This window comes from Colobus angolensis, unplaced genomic scaffold (genome assembly GCF_000951035.1).
Source record: "Colobus angolensis palliatus isolate OR3802 unplaced genomic scaffold, Cang.pa_1.0 Scaffold144, whole genome shotgun sequence".
Classification (NCBI taxonomy): domain Eukaryota; kingdom Metazoa; phylum Chordata; class Mammalia; order Primates; family Cercopithecidae; genus Colobus; species Colobus angolensis.
The window spans coordinates 1805114-1829729 of NW_012114533.1; the positions used below are offsets into that span (position 1 = coordinate 1805114).

A 24616-nucleotide genomic window follows, 5' to 3' on the forward strand; every position below is an offset into this window, starting at 1 on the left:
AAAAAAAAAAAAAAAAATTAATTTAGTTGAACATTTGCAACTTAGTACTTAAAAAAATTTATGCCTAATAAAATATATCTTAATTTTTAATAAAGAAATTTGTCACATTCTTTCCTTTTCAATTTAGAATTACAAAAAGACATCCTGGGACCTTTTGAACTAAACTGGATGGGGTTAGACTGAGGTCACACTGTATTTTCTCTTCCTTGGAGACCACGTAGTAGTTCCATAGGCTGCCATTAGATAGCAGCACAGTACACACCATCAGTCATGTCTGTCACAGTCTCTCCCGTTAAGGTTGGAATTATCTCAGTTACACACACACACACACAGAGAGACAGAGAGAGACAGAGAGAGAGAGATTCTAATTCAATTAGTGCAGTCGGCAACTCCAGAAAAGAGTAATTCAATTAGTGCATTGAGCTCTACAGTACCTCTAAGCAGATGTTCACCATCTTCAGGAACTGGAGCTAGGTTTAAAATACCTGTACCACTTTGATATGCCACTACATTATGTCATTTGTCAAAGTGCTTACATATGCTTTTCTGCCATCAAAGAAAAGATGAGGAAACAAACAGGCTAAGTTCCTAGAAATTTTTCCATCATTAACAACAAAGAAGTATATGCAATCTTAGGCAGTAATTAAATTACATTATTTAAATTGTGTTCAAAACAAGACGTGTCTACACTGTATTCTGACTTATTACACTTTTTTTTTTTTTTTGGAGACAAAGTCTCACTCTGTCACCCAGGTTGCAGTGCAGTGGGCGTGATCTCGGCTCACTGCAATCTCCGCCTCCCAGGTTCAAGCGATTCGTGTGCCTCTGCCTCCCAAGTAGCCTGGGATTACAGGCATGTACCACCACGCCTGGCTAATTTTTTGAATTTTTAGTAGAGACTGGGTTTCACCATGCTGCCCAGGCTGGTCTCAAATTCCCGAGCTCAGGCAGTCCACCCGCCTCAGCCTCCCAAAGTGATGGGATTGTAGGCATGAGCCACCACACGCGGCCAAGAAAAACCTTTCTAATAGAACCAACAAAGTAGAAAGCAAGATGCTTCAAGAAGTCTGATTCACCAATAATGGTGGTGATCAGGCAGGGATTAGATGACTCCCTTCCAAACACATATTATAGAGGATTTCCATATTATGAGATGTATGTGACTAGATGGCTTCTGATGTCTGGCCCAATGCTGAAACTCTATGGTTCTATGAAAACACTGACATTTGCTCATGAGGCAAGCCTGGAGTTTAAATAATAAAGCTAATCATTAATTGTGAAGGTGTGGTTGTAAAAAGCCCATAAGCTGTGAGGCATTTTCACTGTATTGATGCATACTACACCAAGAAGAAGAAATTTTGTAGTTTCTTTGTACTAGATTTCGAAAACTCCATAAAAGCACATTTCAGTCTCACTTCTTAAACACTTGCATTCCTCTTATTCTTCTAAGACTGCAAAAAATGGTTTGTTTTCATTCATCCTGTAGAAATCAGCCAATGAGAAATCAATTTCTACAAGAATGATTTTTGAAAACTTCCCCACTGAGTCAAGACAGTGGGTTCTCATAGCTTAAATGCAAATCTACATCAATGTTTATGCTTTAAAAATTCAGAGCAATACTTAAAAACAACAATAACTAGTTCTTAATATCCCTCCCTTTGGTATTACTTTCTGAGCACAATATTTTTAAGGACAAAAATATGGCTACAAAGGAGCAGGACTTATATTTTACAAGTATTATCTCCTCTCTTTCTAGCATGGCCTCAAAGCAGGAATTACCAACACCATTTTTCCAGTTCATTTCACTGGACTGATGCAGAACAGCTCTTGCCTTTCACATTTTCAGAGGAGAGGGATAAGCTAAATAGTTGCTTTTTTTTTTTTCTTTTTTCTTTTTTAGACGGAGTCTTATTCTGTCAACCCAGGTTGGAGTGCAGTGGTATGATCTCGGCTCATTGCAACCACCACCTCCAAGGCTTAAGCGATCCTCCCACCTCAGCTTCCCAAGTAGCTGGGACCACAGACTGGTACCACTACGACTGGCAAATTTTTTGTATTTTTGGTAAAGACAGGGTTTCACCATGTTTCCCAGGCTGGTCTCGAACTCCTGAGCTCAAGTGATCCACCCACCTCAGCCTCTCAAAGTATTGAGATTACAGGTATGAGCCACAGTGCCCAGCCATTGAAGTACTTTCAATACAAACTCTTTTCCATACTCCAGAAGAATTTCAAAAGGCCATTCATTCTCAGTTAAAACTTTACTTGTAAATTCTATGCCCCAAAATGGATAAAAATGAAAGCATACATCAACAGTGCTTCCTTAGAAGAAAAAAAGTTTTTAAAAAATATATGTGTTGTTTTAAGATGTATTGTAATTTATAAACTCCTACTCGTTGCTTGAAAAAAAGATGTAATCTAAAACATAATAGAAAACTCATTGTATTACTACAAAATATTTTCCAAGAAATATACGGTGGCTTTTACAAGCAAGATTTTCTACTCATTTGGCATAAGCTGGACTAATATAAGCATAATGTTCCTTTCATATTACCTAATGAACTTGCTTACTATAAATAAACATTTTCCACATTAAAAAACTATTTTTCTTTCCAAAATTTTAAAGTCTTCTATAATTTGACCACTTGTTAAAGACACTGGATAATCAGAGCAATAAATAAAATAGCTGGGTGAATTTTGATTGGCCTGGTAATACTGCCATATAGTACGCTATCAGTTTAACAAACTATGTCACTGCATCTCTTTACCCAATACCACCTTCCCAACTTCCTGCCTCCATAAAAACAGAACTGGGACCCAACTTCATGCTTCCTTACAATAGGGTGTTCCATAAATTCCACTATTAATAATATACTAACCCAACTTTACCTCCTTTGCCCACAGCCTGCATTTATTTTCCACTGTTAAGTTTGGCTCTATCAGCATCACTCCTTTTTAACACTGTCCCTTTTCATGCATTTAAGGCAACTACTTCCAACCCTATCAATGAAAGCAGACAAATGGGGGAGAAAGGAATGAACTGCAAACACCTCAAACAAGAAAGGTTGCTTTAAAAAATCAAGTGTCACATTCTGACAGTTCAATATTTCATAGCCAATACAAGGAATGTACAACGACACTGCAACTTTAAATCTTTTCTTCCTATGTCAGTCTCCCTTTCTCTCATTGTAATGCCAAAGGGAACAGCAATCAGAGTGGAGATGTTCTACGTGATAGAGGTCAGGACACCAACGGATCAACGTACCAGAAACACGACCTTGTTTATTTTTTTTCCACAGTATTACTGTTTACAGGGTGCTTTGCTCGTGTACCTTGTGGTTCTTAGCTAAAAGATGAAATTACAGCCCAGGATGAAGCGCTCAGGCACACATCCAATTTGTGTTTCCATCTCAGAAAACAAAAAGCTTCTAAGGCCCTCAGGCTGCCATTCAAACTTGGAGGCTGACATTTTTAACAACATGAACCAGAGACTGGCAGAGAGAATGATCTAATGCATTTCTGACTTGTCAATCAAAGATCTCACCTCTGCTGTCTTGTAAACAGTTGGGGACCATCTAACTACATTCATAAACCTAGGGAGAGCTTACTGCCAGCTGGGGTGCTGTAGCCACATGCTCTGGCTTCTATTCACCAAAATCATGATTCAGTTTTATAATCTCACTGTAAATAATCCATAGGCACATTTCCAGGACTACTGGATTTGAACCAGAGTAGGGAATACAAAAGAGATTTTGGTCAAATATTATGTTATTTTCAAGCTGCTGGAATCCTGTACTCATTTTATCCTCATTTTACCAATTCTCCCCAAAAGACTGCACTGTGCTGCAGTTGAAATGCTTAAAAAAAATGACCTGCTTTTTAAAAATGTAGGGGAAATATACTAATATTATATTACAAATTTCCCTCATAGTTTATTACCAGTAACAAAACAAGTACTACCCCAAACAATGGCTCATATAAAGGGTAGAAACTACAATGAACAGTAGCAACTATATTTTGGTAAAACTAATCATGTACTTTCTTTTAAATATAAAACTTAAATTCATATACAAAAGCTTTGTACTTCCTAATTTGACATAATGTAGTATATATGTATGTGTATGTGTGAAACATAAAAACATAAAATTAGATTACTTATATTGCTAATGAGAAGACTTATCTTGCTATTCTTTCCCTTCTGTATATGACCATCTAATACAACACACGTAAAAAGTTAGACCCAATCAGGAATTTTTGTTAAAGAATCAAGTACAAAAATGAATACTCCTTTTCTTCATGTCAATTTTACAGGGCATAGAATTCCAGTTTAATTCATACCAAGCTACAGATAATAGGTTTGCAACAAAGGTCTGGAGGATTAGAATGGTGTACCTGAGAACTTTAAAAGGCACATGACAGATAACCCAGCAGGAGAAGGTATACCTCAAAATCCCATTTCCATGTGATGTACTGCATCCCAAAGCCCAAATAACTATTTCAATATAATAGACTTGTTCTTCAGAGGACTGGTCATGAGAATAAGCTTAGAAAAGCTCAAAACTACTCAACACCACTCCCAGGAAAAACAAAACTCATGAGTATCAGCTCCCAAAGGTAAAGTATTGCAGTTCTTGGACAGCTAAACAGCCACACAAAGTCGAGAGATTGGTCTTTTTTTTTTTTTCCCTCAATGAGTCATTTGTAAATAACTTGGGCTTCTCTCTTCATGAAAAACGACAAAGGAAAGAGTTTTCTGAATGGTGTCTACTGAGATTCTGTAGCTTGGCAGCAGACATAAAATACCAAGTCTAGAAACGCATACAAACAACAAAACACTACCCTATAAAGCAGAACAATAGTGAAAGAAGGTACAAATAGTTGTGGCAGTCACAAAACATCAAATAATGATTCCTGAATAGTGCAAAAAGAATTCTTGCAGTACAATGGCCTCTACTCGGTACAAACAAAGATGGTAATAACAAGAAGGTAATCTCATAGTATAAAGAAAGTAACAGTATCTCTCCAGGCTCCAGAGAATACAGGTGGGTCTTAACTGCCCACAGCCAGAATTTGTCTCATAAGGACAGTCATCCGAGAAGCTCCCATCACCTCTTTAAGGTTTTCATCAATTCCATCCTTTTGGTTTGTGTTTCTTATTCTGGGGCAACATCAGGCCCCCCCAAGGGTATCTGTATCTCCCTTCTGCCATTAGAGGTACTGTTGAAGTTAAGTCAATTAGGAAAATCCAACATTATTCAAAACAAACAAAATAAGCAATAAACCCTTATCTAGAGTGAAGAGTTTAATTTTTAGGATCCACCATAAAAAATTTAAAGAAAAAATTTAAGGAAATCTGATTGTCTCACAATAAGATAATTTGGTTTACTCTAAATATTAGATAATGCCACACTTTCACCTGTGAATGAACATTAGCCGCATCATAGACATGTCAAAATACTCAGCAATAAAGGAGCCTGTTATTTCAAAACTTGAAATAATTATTTAAGTAACTAAGCAGGCATCAGGAAAGACAAATCAGCCTAAGATGCCACTTCTACAGGCAGACTATTTCCAAATAAGACTATTTCCAAAATAAGATAAAATGTAGCAAATTCAGGTCATCTCTACTTTTCTCACTGAATGTATATAAAAGTTGGAAAGGCAGAGGTGATCGATAGATTTAAATGTTGGCTAAAATATTTTAAAAATCCATAATTACACTGTTTTTAAAAGACACAATCTTTTTTTATATATATACTTTAAGTTCTAGGGTACATGTGCACAACGAGCAGATTTGTCACATATGTATACATGTGCCATGTTGGTGTGCTGCACCCATTAACTCGTCATCTACATTAGGTATAACTCCTAAATGCTATCCTTCCTTCCTCCCCCCACCCCACAACAGGCCCCAGTGTGTGATGTTCCCCTTCCTATAAAAGACACAATCTTTAATATATTTCCAACATTTTGTTCATGCACTTTTAATTCTGTGCCTAATCAAGGCTTAATTAAGAAAGCGTCACTTTCGGCCAGGCACAGTGGCTCATGCCTGTAATCCCTGTACTTTGGGAGGCTGAGGCAGGTGGATCACCTGCAGTCAGGAGTTCGAGACCAGCCTGGCCAACATGGCAAAACCCCATCTCTACTAAAAATACCAAAATTAGCTGGGCGTGGTGGCTCATGCCTGTAATCCCAGCTATTTGGGAGGCTGAGGCAGGGAGAACTGCTTGAATCCAGGAGGCGGTGGTTGCAGTGAACTGAGATCGTGCCATCTAGCCTGAGCAACAGAGTGAGACTCCATCTCAAAAAAAAAAAGAGAAAGGGTCACTTTCAGTGTGCCTAATGATTTCCATCTTTTCTCTAGGTTGCTGCTTATCACTATCAGCATTTTAATTTACCAGTGTCTATTATTTTATAGAATAAGGATAAAATGCAATAAAATAGTCAAATAATTGCACAAACATATGCTGCTGTGAAGATAAAGATGTTGACATCATTGAAACTGAACTGTTAACTGGCTGGCAACGCCACTATATAACAGCTCAAAATGCACATTTGTTCAACAAGAGTCCAAATTTCACACACAGGATCCACTTCCAAGGGGAATCATCATAGTTTGAACTGAATAAAAGCCAAATGTATAAAATTTGAGGACTGCTCACAAATCAGACTCTGTGTGTGTGTGTGTATGTGTGTGTAAATGTGTGGTCCGGTTAATTATCATTATTTCTCTCTGAATACAGAACATGTGTGTATGTACGCACAGGTACTACTAGAAATAATTCAATGCTTTCCCGCCTCCCACCCCATATATGCTATTTAATAGTTTTCTTCAAATTATCTGTCTATTCAGTCATTAATTCAGCAAAAGTATCAACTACTATTCTTGACACTGGAAACATGAAATGAACAAAACATAGTGCTGCCCTCAAGGAACTCACAGTCTAAGGGGAGAGAGGGACAAATACACAACTATACTAGCTTATCAGTGCTATGACAGGGGTATCTACTGCATGCTCTGGGTACAGATCCTCTGACTAGTTTAAGAGAGAGAAGATAAAGATCAGGGAAGACTTTTATTCTAGCTCAGCTTGAGCTGAATCTTGAAGACTAGGTAGATAAAGGCAGGGAGTGGGTAAAGGACAATAGGTGTTTGTAGAGGGGTTTTTCAGTTAATATACTGTTAAGCAGAACAGTATATGCAAAGGTACAGATACATAAAAGAACACTGCACCTTTGGGGAACTGAAAAATTTGAAATTACTAACAATTACATGAGAGGGAGGTGGTGGTGAGATACAAGCCAAATTCAAACTTTGTTCAATTCAAAAACATGTGAGCAGCTATCCATGAGATAAACAGTGACCAAAATCAGTATTACCAGATGATGAATGTAGAATTTGAGCAATATGATATAGATGAAATTCAGAAATTATTAGTATCACTGAAATGGCAATCTCTGGGAGGACATTTAAAATCCTTCCTTCTTTCTACTTCTCTGTATTTTCTACAATTAATATTAAATGTTTTAATTGTATATCTTATAATTTAATTAAATGGTAATAAAAATACTTAAAAACAAAACTATTATTTGGGCGTGTGTGTGCGCACAGGCACACATGGATAGATAAGTCATTCCAGATCAAAGGACACTAACATGTTAATTTAGCAATAATTATCTTAAAGTGGAAGGCATATGGGTGATACCCTTGTTTATATATTTACCAAATAATGTGCATATTCCATAATAAACAATAATTCATTTTATTAGGAGAACAAACAATTTCCCCACAAACAAACAAATAAAAACATGTCTGATTTGTCATTCCCTGCAAACCCCTAAGGTGAGGAGTGTAGCTGGGATAAATACAAATCAAATGTTAACATATACACAAAAAATAACTAAATTTATTACGCAGAAATTATACTACACTGAAATTATTCATATACAATGGGGGGGTAGCAGCTACAGAATGAGAAGCATTTCTGTCACAGTATAATTTTCCTTATGGTATTGTTTTGTAATAGAATTTGAATGTTAATGTATATTCAATTTGATAATCCACATTCCTCTAAAATCTCAAATGTAAAATTAAGTTTTCCATATATATAATGAATAATGCTTAATTTTCCTAGTATTGTTCCATTTTAACATTTCACTTTGTACATGGTAAAATTCAGTAGACTTGTAAGCATTCTTAAGTAATAAAATACAACATCTCTCCTGAATTCAATACAATTTCAACCTTTGACATGGAACCCTAGCTAATTGTAAAATATCATGTTTCACTTAGCTCAAGATTTTCCTAAAATTACTAGCTATACTTGATACCTAAAGTATTCTAGGACCATATAAATCTACATATATATATATATATATATTTTTTAATTGAAACAGGTCTCACGCTGTCCCCAGGCTGGAGTACAGTGGTGCAATCATGGCTCACTGCAGCCTTGACTTCCTACCTCAGCCTTCCAGGTAGCTGGGACAGGTAAGTACCACCACAACCAGCTAATTTTTTGTAGAGACAGGGTCTCACTATGTTGCCCAGGCTGGTCTCAAACTCCTGGGCTCAAGAGATCCACCAGCCCTGGCCTTCCAAAGTGCTGAGATTACAAGCATGCATCACCGTGCCTGGCCCCTTACTTATATTCTTACAGTTAGAATTTCATTTCTCTTCTCTTTCAATATCTAAAGCAAAATAAAGAATCTTAATTACTCAGTTATATTTAATTACTTTAATTCTATTGCTCATTCTCGTTTAATATTATAGATTATAGGATCACCATTTGCTGGAGATGAGCAAATGATTCCACCAAATATATCTACTGGTAATCAACAGAAATCTAATCACTCATACACTTTCCAGGATAAATCAATGGAATGATGAAAATAAAAATATCTTCAAACTAAACATATCCCCATAGAATCTATTTGAACATCTTTTTTCAGCATCTTCCCTGTCACTAGTTTTCAAACCATCTCAATGCTGTGGTTTCAATTTAAGCTACTGGGAATAATCCAGCAAATTCAGCAATGACTCCATAGCTCTTCCTTCCTTATTGCCGTAAGAATTTTGACTTAAGATGCCTCAAACTTACTAAAAGAATCCAATGATTTAAAAAAAAAAAAAAAAGCCATGAAGCCATTACATTACTGAGACATTTCCTTAAACATATTTGTCAATATTAGTAAAAATGGGTATTCCTACTGTGACAACCACTTTGAAGAATTGCTTGACTGTCTCTTTTAAAGTTAAAAATACAGTTACTCTATGACTCAACAAATTCCATTCTTAGGCATGTACCTAAGATAAATAAAAATACATGCCAAAAAGAAAGACTTATTCAAAACTGTTTATAGTAGGTTTATTCATAATAGGCCAAAATTGGAAACAATCCAAATACCTATCAATAAATGAATGGATAAACAAACTGGGGTATACTAACATAATGAAATATATTTAACAATAAAAGGGAACTACTGATATATGCAACATGGATAAATCTTAACATACTGATTGAAAGAAAACAGACACAAAGAATGTATACTATATGATGGCATTTATATGAAGTAAGTTCAAGAACAGGCAACACTAATTATTGGTGACAAATCAGAACAGTAATTGCATATGGGGGATGGGTACAGACTGGAAAGGAGTATGAGGAAACTCTCTTAGATTATTAAACTGTTGTGTATCTTGAAATTGAAGGTTACACAAAAGTATACATTTGTCAAAACTCACCTAAGAGTACACTTATGCTCTATGTATCTCACTGTATGTAAATTTTGCCTAAATAAAAATCTAAGTAAATAATTTACCTAAATAAAAATCTAAGTAAATAAAATAAAACCTAAACCAGAAGGATGCAAATGCACTAAGACTGCTGTAATTCCAGTAGGTGGGCACAGAAAATATTAGATTCAAATCCAGTTTCTGCCTAGTAGTTAACCAGCATTATCAAGCACCTGTGTGTGCTGAACCTGACACAGAACAAATTATTGAATTGATAGGATAAAACCAGTACGTAAGCCCATTTTTGCTACATAAGACATAATAATAATCTTGTTGAGGTGGGGTTCAGTGACTCATGCCAGTAATCCCAGCACTTTAGGAGGCCAAGGTGGGCAGATCACCTGAAGACAGTTAAGAACAGCCTGGCCAACATGGCTGAAACCCCATCTCTACTAAAAATGCAAATTTAGTAGACACGGAGTTTCAGCCATGTTGGCCAGGCTGTTCTTAAGCAGTGGTTTTTCACAGGCACTACAGCTGTGAACTCCTGGGCTTATATAATCCTCCAGCCTCAGCTTCCTGAGTAGCTGGGACTACAGGCATGCATTGCTGTACCTGGTTCCTCCTCATTTTTTAAAAGTGTTTTTTGAAAAGCAGAATTTTTAAACAGTGATGAAGTCTAATTTATCAGTTATTTATTTTATGGTTCATATTTTTTGTGTCTTAGCTAAGAAATACCTGCCTAACCCAAAGTCACAATGATTATTTTTGCCACATTCTCTATTAGTTTTACACATTTTTAACTCATATTTAAGTCTGTGATCCATTTCAAATTAATTTTTGTATACAGTGCAGTGTAACAGTTGAGGTTCATTGTTTTGCACAAGGATATCCGATTGTTCCAGCATAATTTGTTGAAAAAAACTGAGACCAAAGGGTTTTAATACAATGGACAAGGCTTCAGATACTATACTGCAACTAATCTTCAAGAAACTGCAACTACCTGAAAAAGGTATTGAAATATCTTTCCCTTTCAAACTATATACATATGCCAGGTCAGGTATTACTCATACATGTCAACCAAAATTGAGTGCAGAAACAGACATGAGAATCCAGCTGTCTTTTCTTAATCCAGACATTAAAGAGATTCATAAAAATGTAATACGCTAGTCTTAATTTTTTTTGAAAAATATATTTTTCATAAAAATGTTATTTGCATTATATGCCACAGGTTTATTATAGTCCTTAGGTGAATTAAAGCACATTTATTTCTCCTAATTCCTATTACAAATATAGTGAATATCAGTAGATATAAGCCATATAAACGAAAGCACTTTGGGGTCCTCAATAATTTTTTAAAAATTTAAAGATACCGGATGCAAAACCAAGCTGCCATCATCTCTCTCTTCAACTACTGAAATTATCCTTTTTATAGCCACAGTAACATATCTAAATGCATCTTCTTATAGCCAGAGTAAAGCAAATCAGATCAGGTAAGACGTGTGTTTAAATCCTTTCAGTGACTTACTATTCTTAGCATCAAGACTAAACTACATACTTTGAATGGCCCATAAGACCTGAGTGATCAAGCTTCCCCAGTCTTTCCTCACTCTATTCTCCCTTTCTCTTTATTCTCTGAAACAACAGTCCTGTTTTCAGTAGGCTCCTTAAATGCACCAAGCCTCACTGACTCTTGGGGCCTTTGCATTGACTCTTCCTTAGGCTAGAAATGTCCTCCTTCTCCTCCATTCCTCGTTATCAAGTTAATTCCTATTCATCCTTCAGATCTTAAACATTGATTACCTGATCTTCTTTACCTCAAACTTCAGGTTAGATTGGGTCCCCCTTTTATATATTCTTACAGCTCCTTGTACATTCCCTTCCTAGAATTTATCAGCTTGGGAGATTACACTTTTAGAATTATGTGATTTAATAGCTCTCAATCATTTCACAAAATAGAAATATAATAAACATCTATGTATGTTATGTAAAGTATTCAATAAAATTTTGCCAAATACCCAAGATCTATAGTTCTCATCAGATTCTCAAAAGGATCCATGATCCCTGTGTAGTGAAGAATTACTCTTCACCAAAGAAAGGAATGGCCTTTGCTCTTGGCTATTGGAAAGTGGTCTCTGGGCCCCTGGAACTTCTTGTCTGGTATCTCTGTTTGCCTTAGAGATTTAGCTAGTGGACAAATGTGATTCATGTAGAACAGGAAGTTCTACAATTGGATCCTTCCCAGATTCTGCTCTATGTGTCTCTTCTTTCGGCTAATTTTAACCTGTGTCCTTTCCCTGTAATAAACTGTGAGTATAATTGTTTTCAGTGAGTTCTAAGTCCTTTCTAGCAAGTTATCAAACCTAAGAGTGGTTGTGGGGGCCTCTAAACAGGAAACTAGTTTCTGAAGTAGGAGCAGCCTTTTAGGAACTACTATTGTCTCAGACGTTGCAGACTGCCTAAACTAACTGCAACCCCAAAAAGGTTAGAAAAACAAAAAAAACAAAAAAAACCCCAACAAACTAGACTGGATTCTTCAATGGCAGAACCTTGTCAGTGTGATATGTAGTTAAAAATATATGATACAGCCAAGCTCAGTGGCTCACATCTGTAATCTCTGCACTTTGGGAGGCTGAGACAGGCAGATTACTTGAGCTGGACAACATGGTGAAACCCTGTCTCTCCAAAAAAAAAAAAAAATACAAAAATGAGCCAAGTGTGGTCGTGTGCCTGTAGTCTCAGCTACCCGGGAGTTTGAGGTGGGAGGATAACTAGAGTCCAGTAGGCAGAGGTTGCTGTGAGCCGAGATTGTGCCACTGCAGAGCAAGACTATCTCACAAAAAAAATTAAAAAGATATTTCACTTTGAAATAAATAGGCAGTCTCAGGATATCAATTACTCTCCAATAATAGCAGTAATGTTTATAACGATCATGACAGAAACAGCAACCATCACTGTATGCCCTTACTATAGTATCCATTTACAGATAAGGAAATAAGGTCAGGATCATACCACTAGTGACAAAGACAGTATTCAAGACTTGATTTCGCTACTTTTAGAATCTGCATGCTTTACTATATTGTATCTCATAGTATAAGCCAAGGAAGTTTAATATTAAATTTTGTAAAGGAAATTGAAAATCTTAAAATATTAAATTTTGTAAAGGAAAAATGAAAATCTCCAGTTTTATGATCACTAAATAGTATCACTAAAAATTAACAACTCTTAGCATAGGTTAGGAATGTGGAAAACCTAAGTTCCACTCTTTTAGCTAAAATTTAGTCACAAGCATCTGACACAGCCTATCTTTGAAATTCTTCTAAATAGATATGAACGACAGGTTAAAGGCAGGCAAATATTAATATAAAAACTAATTGGTTGTGTATTACTATAAAATGCTAAACACAAATTCCAAATACCTGAGGTAAATAGATAAGACTCAGCCAAGAAAACAATCATGTATGGTACTCTAATCTGTAAGCAATGAGCACCAAGCTCTTTCCTATATTTTCCTCTACAATTTTCCACATTATTCCTCTATAAGTTTCTCGCACATCCTGGAACTGACATCCTGCCCTCTAAGAAAGGCTGAGGGGTCTGGGTGCAGTGGTTCTTGCCTATAATCCCAGCACTTTGGGAGGCCGAGGCAGGTGGATTACCTGGGGTCAGGAGTTTGAGACCAGCCTGGCCAACATGGTGAAACCCCGTCTCTACTAAAAATACAAAAATTAGCCGGGCGTGGTGGCGCACAACTGTAATCCCAACTATTCAGGAGGCTGAGGCAGGAGAATTGCTTGAATCAGGGAGGCAGAGGTTGCAGTGAGCTGAGATCGCGCCATTGCACTCCAGCCTGTGCCATGAAGCAAGACTCTATCTCAAAAAAAAAAAAAAGGAAAAAAGAAAGAAAAGCTGAGGGGAATAATGTACCTAAAGGTCTCAAAGGTCTTTCCACCTAGAAATTAGAAATATTAATCAAGATATAAATAAAACAGTTGTTACAAAAATATATATATTTAGTAGTATAATTACCCAGAGACACTCTGAAGAGAGCACTTTATATTTTGAGTAATCATTTAAAAAAAATAAGAAAATGTTCAAGAAACTGATTGTAATTACTTGATTGATTATACTAATTGGCTTTATGTAGGTCCAGAGCAAATATTACATACTGAACTGCTATTTATTGAGATTACTTTAAAATTTACTATCATACTTCTTCTTGATCTGAAAGCCAACAGTCAAGCTGTACTATGTCAATTTTTGTAACCAATCATGATGAAAATGTCTTAAGAGTGGATCAGTCTGGATCTACATTAAAAACTAATCATTAAAGGAGTACTGAGTGATATGAGATACAGGCAATATGAAGGAGAAAAGATGAACATAAGTAAAGCACGGGAAAGGAGGAGGAACACACTAATGAATCAGACACACACACTAATGCCCGCAAATAACCCACAGAGACAGAGAAAGTACCTGGAAAGCTGTGAGTGCGCCAGTCCCTGGGTTATACAGGCATCGCAGCGAAGGCATGCTGTCCGCCAGGCTGGAGCAGCCCAGCCACAGAGACCTGGGCATAGAGCACTGCAGAGAGAGGACAACTATGAGATGGGACAGTATGAGACAGGATGGCACAGATTACAGGAATTTTTAAGGCTTGGCTGAATACAATATTCCAGTTGCAGCTGACCTTTATGATAGAAACATCTTTAAGAAACACACTACTTACTGATTCTAACCCCAGGGAGAAACCTAAAAGGGGCAGCAGAGGCCAAAAGGCAAGGGGGAAACAGAAGAAGTTATCGCTCAAAAAAACCAAACATTTAGTCAAAAAAATTTTGTCCCTATTCTTCTATGTATCAGTCTAAAGGAAATCTACTTCTTAATCCAGTTGATCAATTATTTTCCTCTATGCACCTCAACTCAGTTCCCATAAACTCACCACAGGGTGTAATACTGAGGAGACTAAGCAGAAAGGGGAGAAGTTCACAGAAGCATTACAATATTAGGAATAGTAAATCAGAAAACAAAACACTAAAGAGGGTTTTTTTTTTTTTTAGAAGGAAAAGAAAAAGTATTGTATCCCTATGGCTTTGACAGCAACAAACTCTGCACAGTTTGCATATGTTTTATGTGTCTTGTTAGTCTGCCATTCATTAACCAAAATGCACAGTTACCATAGTAGCTGCCTCTTCATCTTTCCAGGTGGATTAGGGGTGTGTGGGGGGTGGGGGGCGTAACACGGGGAGAAGAAACAACCCAAACAGAAGGGAAAAACAACAAAGAAAGAGAGCAGGGACACAGAGAGAAAGAAAGGAAAGAGAGAAAGGAGAGAGGAAGAGGAGAGGAGAGGAGAGGAGAGGAGAGGAGAGGAGAGGAGAGGAGAGGAGAAGAGAAGAGAAGAGAAGAGAAGAGAAGAGAAGAGAAGAGAAGAGAAGAGAAGAGAAGAGAAGAGAAGAGGACACCTAGAAAGCTGTTGGTATTAAAACCTTCTAAACAAACAAACAAAAAATGCATAAGAATGTAGATATATATATATATAATGGTGTATTCAGTAGTCAAAAAAGATAGAAATTACAATTTCTAGTAGCTCTAACTAATTGACATTAGTATTATTGCACCAAAGCTTTGAAGGAAACCATACCTTTCAAAACTATTTTTACATTCTTCATGTTTCTCTAAAAGTATCCCAGGCTGAAGTTTTATCCATCAACTTGAATGCTATTACATGTCTAATAATAACTAAAAAACTAAATACCTAATCACGACACACATAAAAACAGGGATACATATTTTAAAATATAGTAGTCCATATAGATAACATTGAACCTTAAATTACAGACTTTGAAATACTTTATATCGTCATAGACTTTTTTTCTCCTTAAAACAATATAGTTGTAGAAATTAATATTGGGAAGCAAAATATAGTATTCACTGTTTACATCATCTAAAATTGATAAAAGGACAATGAGAGCTATGCAAAGGGTTTGTGCCTATGGTCCAAGCTACTCAGAAGACTGAGATGGGTGGATCGTTTGAGCCCAGGAGTTCAAATCGAGCCTGGGTAGCACAGCAAGATCCTGTCTCTTAACTAAATAAAGATAGATAATGGGCTGCAAATAAATCCAAAGGAGATCTATGTAGATCCCCTGCTTTTAGATCATTATCCTCATTTTATTTACCACCCATAGGACTACGCTTAATACATTATCCGCATTTTATAGTTAAGGTGACTGATGCCCAGGAAAAATTAAGTATTTATCCATGATCATGAATTTACAAAGCAAGGAAGTAGGGACTAGAATCTTGGCCTGTTGCTTTCTAGTGCAGAACTCTTCCTCCTGCCTCTATCCATCCCTCAGTCATAAAGTGGACACTGGGCTTCAAAAGAAGGGTATCTGCTAAAGGCATCACTAGATAACATACCAAGCAAAACAGCTAAACTGCTTTGAATTACTCCAACAATCTCCGAACTTTGTTCACTGTTTCCAATGTTTTTTCACCTTGAGCTACGATCCATTTTATAAACAGCAGCTAAATAGAATAAATAATTGTCTTCACTTTGTTATCATGTCACTCTCATTGACAATTCATAAGGGCTCCCTATAACTACTGTATGAAATCCAAGCACTCTATCAATCTGACATTTCCCCCACTGCCAACATCAACTCACCTTCTCTAATCTTCTAATTGGCCCGGGCACTCTAGCTAACTACCTACCTTGATACTTTGTTCAAATACTCATCTCACCCCTACTTCTTTAAACTTAGAATTTCCTTCTCCCTCTCACTCTGCCAATCCACATCTACCATTTACATCAATATCTCCTTAGAATTATGTATACTAATTTCAGTCTCTGCCAGTGGTTCTTAACAGCAGAGATTCTCATATTGGAAGGAGAAGGCAACAGAAAGAGAATGGAGAAAATAGGGTAAAAAAAAAGCTTCCTTGCTGTTGAGAATCACATTCTACTCATATTACTTCTCTGTAAGTATTAAGAATGCTTTGCTAATTTTTGTAAGTAAATGATATTAAAATTTTCTTAAGGCTAATATTTTAATCATTTATTCAACAAATACTTATTAAATGCTTTTCTGGTAGTAGACACTGTCCTGGGGCCGAATGTGGTGGCTCAATCCTATAATCCCAGTACTTTGGAAGGGCGAGGCAAGTGGATCCCTTGAGCCTAGAAGTTCAAGACCAGCCTCGGCAACATGGGAGATCCCATCTCTACAAAAAATCAAGAAAATAGCTGGGCATGGTGGCACACGCCTGTGGTCCCAGCTACTTGGGGAGGCTGAGATGGGAAGACTGCTTGAGCCAGGGATATCAGGGCATCAATGAGCGGTGATCATGCCACTACACACCAGCCTGGGCAACAAAGCAAGACCCTGTTGAAAGAAAGAAGAAAGAGAAGGAAGAAAGGGAAGAAAGGGAAGAAAGGGAAGGAAGGGAAGGAAGGAAGGAAGGAAGGGAGAAAGGGAGGAAGGGAGGAAGGGAGAGAAGGAGGGAAGGAGGGAAGGAGGGAGGGAAGAAAATAAACAAACAAACCAACAAACAAATTGTCCTGGGCACTAGGGCTAAACAATGGACCAAAAAACCCACAAAAATCCCTGTCTTTGTGGAACTTATATTCTAGTGACTTTCTCTCAACCTTAAATTTGGGCATGGTGGCACATGTGTATAATCCCAGCTAGTCAGAAGGCTGAGACAGGAGAATCACTTGAATCTGGGAGGCGGAGGTTGCAGTGAGCCAAGACCAAGCCACTGCACTCCAGCCTGGGTCTATATTGAAAATCCTTGGCTGGGCGCGGTGGCTCACACCTGTTACCCTAGCACTTTGGAAGACCAAGGCAGGCAGATAATTTGAGGTCAGGAGTTCAAAACCAGCCTGGCCAACATGGTGAAACCCTGTCTCTACTAAAAATACAAAAATTAGCCGGGTGTGGTGGCAGGCGCTTGTAATCCCAGCTACTCAGGAGGCTGAGGCAGGAGAAATGATCGAACGGGGGAGGCGGAGGTTACAGTGAGCCGAGGTTAAGCCACTGCACTCCAGCCTGGGCAATACAGTGAGACCCTGTCTTAAAAAAAAAAAATTCCTTAACATAAAAGTAACTCATTATTATAAGAAATGCTGTACACAGGCCGGGCATGGTGGCTCACGCCTGTAATCCCGCACTTTGGGAGGCCGAGGCAGGCGGAACAAAAGATCAAGAGATCAAGACCATCCTGGCCAACATGGTGAAACTCTGTCTCTACTAAAAATACAAAAGTTAGCTGGGTATGGTGGCACGTGCCTGTAGTCCCAGCTACTCAAGAGGCTGAGGCAGGAGAATCGCTTGAACCCAGAAGGCGGAGGTTGCAGTGAGCTGAGATTGTGCCACTGCACTCCAGCCTGGCGACAGAACAAGACTCCATCTCAAAAAAAAAAAAAAGAAAAAAGAAAACGAAAAAAGAAAAAAGAAATGGAAATGCTGTATGTATGCAATTGGTTAAGGTTCTGTGTATGCTGGGTAGAAAAAAGTCTCACAGTCACTCAGAAGGAAAGATTGAATTTGAGAAAAAGAGAAGTCAGAAGTGGGTATAAATAAAAAGAGCATGAAAAACACAGGAAAATGACAAAGGAAATAGTGGAAGAAAATTGAGGAGGCACTGGAAGATAGCGTGTCTCTTCTCCTGCTTCCCTTCACAAGAGGGCAGGTGACGTATACACTTTTAACCATACCAAAGCCACCTGCATGACATACAGCAAGCACAGCTGGGTCTAGAAACCAACCAGAACGCTTTCATTCACAGACTTGGGGCTCTTTTTTAAATTAAAATATACATATTTATTTTTTGAATGTTCTTTGGTAAGTTTTTAAGGCCTTCCTCTCGTGAATGATTTGTTTCCTCCTTTTTACATAAAAATCTGCGTTATTTTTGTAGTACGTACTTGATAAATTATCTGAGTTTACTTACTTGTTCTAACACTCTTCCTCATTCATTTATCCCTATTCTCCATCAAAACTACTAACAACGAAGAATTTGAAAGTGCTTACCCCATCCCCTTAAACTAAAATTCCCAAAGAAAATTATAATCAATAATGAGCCACATACACCCAGGAAAGCCACTAGACATACTGGTGTGATTTCCAAAATAGCATTAACTTGCAAATACCACACAGAGGATGCATTCCCGATTATTACAAGACAATTGGTGTGGTATGAAAACTGCACTTGAATATAGTCAGATCTGCACATTACCATAAGATTTTATATATTACAGCTCAATTTAAAAACTAATCTTCAAATTGGTTTGCATTGTAACAATTAATCTTATCCATACTGGTAAATGCCACTTAACACTGAGAAAAAATATAATTACAAAATAAATGGAGTAGGTTATAACTTTTACTCTACCTCTTTCCCTTCTATCTTCACATTTAGAAGCATTTTCTAAACGAAGGGGAAAATAGCAAATTTGGGCAATGAGGAACACAGTGGAAAGGACTGCCATTTTGGTTACTATCCTTATTAATTCTATACATTTCAGGGCCATTCTAATTGGTCAGTTTCTGACAAATATGTAAGACGTTTTCTGTCCTTCAACATTTAATAAATAATGCCCTTTAAAATTTGCCTTTAAAATACCTGAAAAGCACATAGTTTTCTACCGAAAGGTTGGACTGTTTTTGTTGTTTTTCCTTGCAAATTATATTTAAATTCCTAACATTTTCTTTCCATACTTATTTTTTTTTTCCTTTCTTTCCTTTTATTGAGACAATGTCTCACTCTCTTGCCCAAGGTGGAGTGCAGTGGCATGATCACAGCTCACTGCACCCTTGACCCCCTGGGCTTAAGCAATCCTCCTGCCTCAGTCTGCCCAGTAGCTGGGACTACAGGCATGCACTACTACGCCTGGCTAAAAAAAATTTTTTTTAATTAAAAAAAAAAAGCAGGTTCTAAATTAAGCAACAACCACACATTCTCTTGTTTAAATATTTAACTTCTGTTAAGTGTTTTTTAACTTGTAAATCACCTACTCCTTAAAATGCAGTCTCAAAAGCTATGACAAAGTTAATAGATATGCCTGCACTCTACACAAATCCAGCCCTGCACAGCACATACAGTTTCTTCAGCTCAGTTCCCACCCACCTAACCTTACCCCAATTGACTCTCCTTTGCAAAATCAAAGAAAGTTGAAGAGTATAACAAGGTATTACAATTGTTGCTATCCAACTGAATGACTTCACTAGCCTTTAAAAAAGCATACACAGCACAGAAAAAAATAAGACTGAACATGTTTTCTACTACCTGAATCAGAAAAAAACTGAAATGTTGCAATGCGATAGTAAAGACATGGAATCAACCCAGGTACCCATCAATGGAAGACTGGATAAAGAAAATGTGGTATACATATACCATGGAATACTAAGTAGCCATAAAAAATAATGAAATCATGTCCTTTGCAGAACACGGATGCAGCTGGAAGCCATTATCCTAAGTGAACTAATGCAGAAACAGAAAACCAAACACCACATATTCTCACTTACACATAGGAACAAAACCTTGAGTACACATGGACATAAAGAAGGGAACAGACACTGAGGAATACAAAAGGTGGCAGGACAAAAGGGGTAAAGCTTGAAAAAACTGCCTATGGGTACTTTGCACTCTCTACCTGGGTAAGATTCACTCGGACTCCAAACCTCAGCATCGTGCAGTATACCTCTGTAACAAACCTGCACATATACCCCAATTTTAAAATAAAAGTTGAAAAAACAAGATTGCAACGAAGGGCCTCCAGTGCATCAAGAAGGATATAGTATCTAGTGCCCATCAGGTTCAATGGCTCAATTCATTTACACAGAGAACACTGAAAATCTCAACTCTTCCCCCTATACTTGGCTCTCTGGAGTAATGTCACAGATCCTTTTCACTGATAGCCCTGCAGGCAAAGGGCTAGCCTCAGCATTTACTATATGAAAGCAGAATGACAAAATCTCCTAAATTCAGGTCCCTGTTGGTCAACTTCTAGGAGTAATAGAAGCTATAATAATCAACAATAAAAAGATTGCTGTATTGAGAGTTTACGTATCCTTAAGCTATGGAATAGAAGAATTCCCTTTTCACTACTATATCAACTAAGATATTCAGAAAACTACAGTATTCCATAGTAATGTAATACATCAGACTTTACCTACAAATTCAATGATTGCCTCTTAAGAATCCCAATTTAGTTCACTCCAAAAACAAAACTCCCACCTGTCAGATAGGATAATCATATCTGCCCAGCCTTATTGCAAAATGTTGTGGTAAAACTAAAACAAGGACTCTTCTTTTTTTCTTTGGCACAGAGTTTTACTCTTGTTGCCCAGGGTGGAGTGCAGTGGCATGATCTCGGCTCACTGCAACCTCTGCCTCCTGGGTTCAAGCGATTTTCCTGACTCAGCCTCCCGAGTAGCTGGGACTACCGGCATGCACCACCACGCTTGGCTAATTTTTTATTTTTAGTAGAGACGGATGGGGTTTCTCCATGTTAGCCAGGCTGGTCTCAAACTCCTGAACTCAGGTGATCCACCCGCCTTGGCCTCCCAAAGTGCTGGGATTACAGGCGTAAGCCACCTTGCCCGGCTAAAATAAGGATTCGAAAAGTTGCGAAGTACAAAAGAAAAAAATATAAATGGCATCATCACCAGGAACAGGCTTCCATGAATGCCACTTGCATTTCAAACTGTTCTGGGGAGCCACTTACTTTTTCATTACCAAAGTGGGCACAGGTGGAGTACAAATAGAGGATAAAAGTTTACTGGGAATAAACTGTCTGCCAGGCATTTTACTAAATCCCTTAAGTACATTATTTCATTTAAGCATTACTATCTTGTCAAAGAATTATTAGTATTTTCACCTTAACAAGAGAGTACACTCAAGTTCAGAGAAGTTACAGTGCCTAAATGGCAATGGCAGAAAAATAACACTCAAACGTGCTTGTCTCCACAAATCCATAGACTCACTACTACAAAAATCTACCCTCAAGTAGTTTACACTCTATTTCAAGGAAATAAATTACTAACAAATAGTAACTACAAGGAAAAATTTAACAATGTACTAAATTGTGTTAGACAACAGTTACTAAAAGTTTAGGTAAATTTTCAAATATTTAGAAAAGCTCAGTCACAGACTTTAATTTCATTGTAGCACTTGTTACTACATGTATAACAAATTAACAAGTTGCATCTGTATAACAAACAACCTTTGTTAGTTAGCTTTGTTGGTCTAACAATTCATTGTTCCGCAATGAATTGCAGAACAATTGCTCTTTCGCAATTCATTCACTTGTATAACAAACTAGTAAGGTGAGTAAGACCCAGAGAGTGTCAGGTAAGATGGCTCATGTGTATAATCCCACCACTTTGTGAGGCCAAGGTGGAAGGACTGCTTGACCAGGAGTTCAAGACCAACATAGCTAGATCGCATCTCTATTTTTATGAAAAATTTTAAAATAAAACAATTTAACTTAATTTTTTTAAAAAACAAACAAACAGAGAGACCCAGGGAGGTTAAATAAATTACATGCTGATGAATACTTAGTAAGCAGCAAAGATGGGATTCAAAACTAGATATCCTGACTACCTAGAACAGTGTTACATTAAAATGGCACTTTAAAAGTTAAACATGGAGTTACTTCATTCTTTAAGAAATGGGAAGCCAAAATGGTTTAGGGGCACAGGAATGACTACACAAACTAAAGAAAGAAATTACACCCAAGAGGTTATTATATTCATTAAAGTCATGGCCATGGAGAAGATAACGTACATCAAAAGGACCAACAGGACTGGATGACTGATTACAAGGAAAAATGGGAGATGAGTCAGAAATAACGTCAACAGTTCAAACTTGAATGACTAGAACAGTAGTGGTAGTGACAGACACTGGTAAACTGAGACTCGTTTGGAGGGTGCAGGGAGCAACTAAGTTCAGAAATCATAAATTTGATGTGATAGTAAACCTCTAGTATGTAAGAAAAATATGGCATGAAAATATAAGTATAAACCTGTAATGACTACAGAGATGTGGGAGTAAGTGACTTCTGTGTAAGTAATAACAAACTCAGTTAAAAGCACTTGTTGTAAAAATACTAGTGAGTTTTCCAAAATAAAATTTAACTGATACCTCTCCCCCTTCTCCCTTCTTACCTGAACAGTTCAATAGCCATTAGGTGAGTACAGGCAAAGCAGGTATCCAGCTAAGTGGCAGAGAGTTAACTACAGTGGCCCAATACAGGCTTCTGGAGTCCAAGTGGTATGAGAAGGGTATCCCCGGAGGGAAAAGGATGGGGCACATAGTTTCAGGGCCTAAGCAGAATGATAGGAAAAAAGTCTGCTGGGAGGGGGACCCAGCATGAGGTAACAGCCCTAATGGAACAAGGAAGGCTTCCACATAGGAACTGTAACAGCAGTGAGCAGGATGATGAGGATGTCCACATCCACACAGGGCAGTGGAGGGTGGGGGGATGGCAGTGAGGGTTCCCCATGTCAGCAGAAGAAAGCATGCATTAACAGAGGGAGAGACAGTGGTCCAGCAGTGAGTTTCAGACCCAGTGGAGTGAGGAGGGTGGAAGGGGCAGCCAAGTGCAAGCTGTCAGATCCCAAAAGGGTTAGGAAGGCATGCATATGAAGTATGGGGTGAGAAATGGAGTGAGAGATATGTCAGCAACAGGAGATGGATTATACAGGAAGATTGATCAAATAAAGGTGGCAGATCAAATACAGAGGATAATAAGAGCTAGGTTTCTCATAATCAGAAAAACAAGTTACAAGTACAGAAAGGAAGAAAACTAGAATATTACATTGCTGAACTAGAATTGAGGAATTGAGGATGTTGTTGTAAGCTGAAAGTTTACAATGTATTACACAGAGAAATTTCTACATAAATAATACACTTATGATATACATATGGACACATATACCCACAGACACATACAGACTGACTACCAACTGAGAGGGCCTAGGAGCAACCTATAGCAACAAACACATCTAATGATTCAAAATATCACTCTCCACTAAAAGGAACCAGAGCACCTTAGAACAATGCGAGGGCTTGGACAGGAAAGTTTAAGAGGAGCTTGGAGTATCTTCTTGAGGTGCTCAATGAATGACAGACATGTAAAAATAATACAGGGGCCAGAGTGAAAGGCTGAGGCAGGCTACATCTGGGAAAATTAGAATATCAAACTAAATAATGATAATAATGGATAACTGTGGCAGGCAAACTCTAACATGGCCCCTGATAATTCCCACTGCTTGGTATGCATGCCCTTGGAAAAGGTGATGGGATGTCATTTTCCTAATTAGGTTAAGACTGCAACTTCCATCTTGCTAACAGACTCTATTGCCTTCTTGGCTTGCAAGCTTTGATGAAACAAGCAGTCATACTGTAGATGTCCCCATGGCACAGACCTGACGGTGATCCAGTCAATAAACAACTAAGAATTGAGGCTCTCAGTCCAACAGCCTTTGAAGAAAAGAATTCTGCCAGCAACAACAGTAAGCTTGGAAGTGACTTTTTCTCAAAATAAAACCTCCAAATGAGACCTCAACCCTGGACAACACCTTGATTATGGTCTTGTGAGAGAGATTCTAAAGCAGAAGACCCAGGTCAGCTGTACCCAGACTCCTGACTGAAAGAAACTGTGAGGTACTGGCCAGACGTGGTGACTCACACTTGTAATCCCAGCACTTTGGGAGGCCGAGGCAGGTGGATCACCTGAGGTCAGGAATTCGAGACCAGCCTGGTCAACATGGGGAAACCCTGTCTCTACTAAAAATACAAACATTAGCCAGGCATGGTGGTGTGTGCCTGTAATCCCAGCTACTTGGGAGGCTGAGGCAGGAGAAT

At 37.8% G+C, this 24616-nt stretch overlaps 1 protein-coding gene across 1 annotated transcript in view; it reads right to left on the bottom strand.

Moving 5' to 3' along the window:
• The window catches only part of BTRC (beta-transducin repeat containing E3 ubiquitin protein ligase), a 215670-nt gene that overhangs the window by 123820 nt on the left and 67234 nt on the right, over nucleotides 1–24616 (bottom strand). The window contains exon 2 of the mRNA XM_011935582.1: nucleotides 14213–14320. Within this exon, the coding sequence (XP_011790972.1) occupies nucleotides 14213–14320 (108 nt within the window). The remainder of the gene's footprint in view (nucleotides 1–14212; nucleotides 14321–24616) is intronic.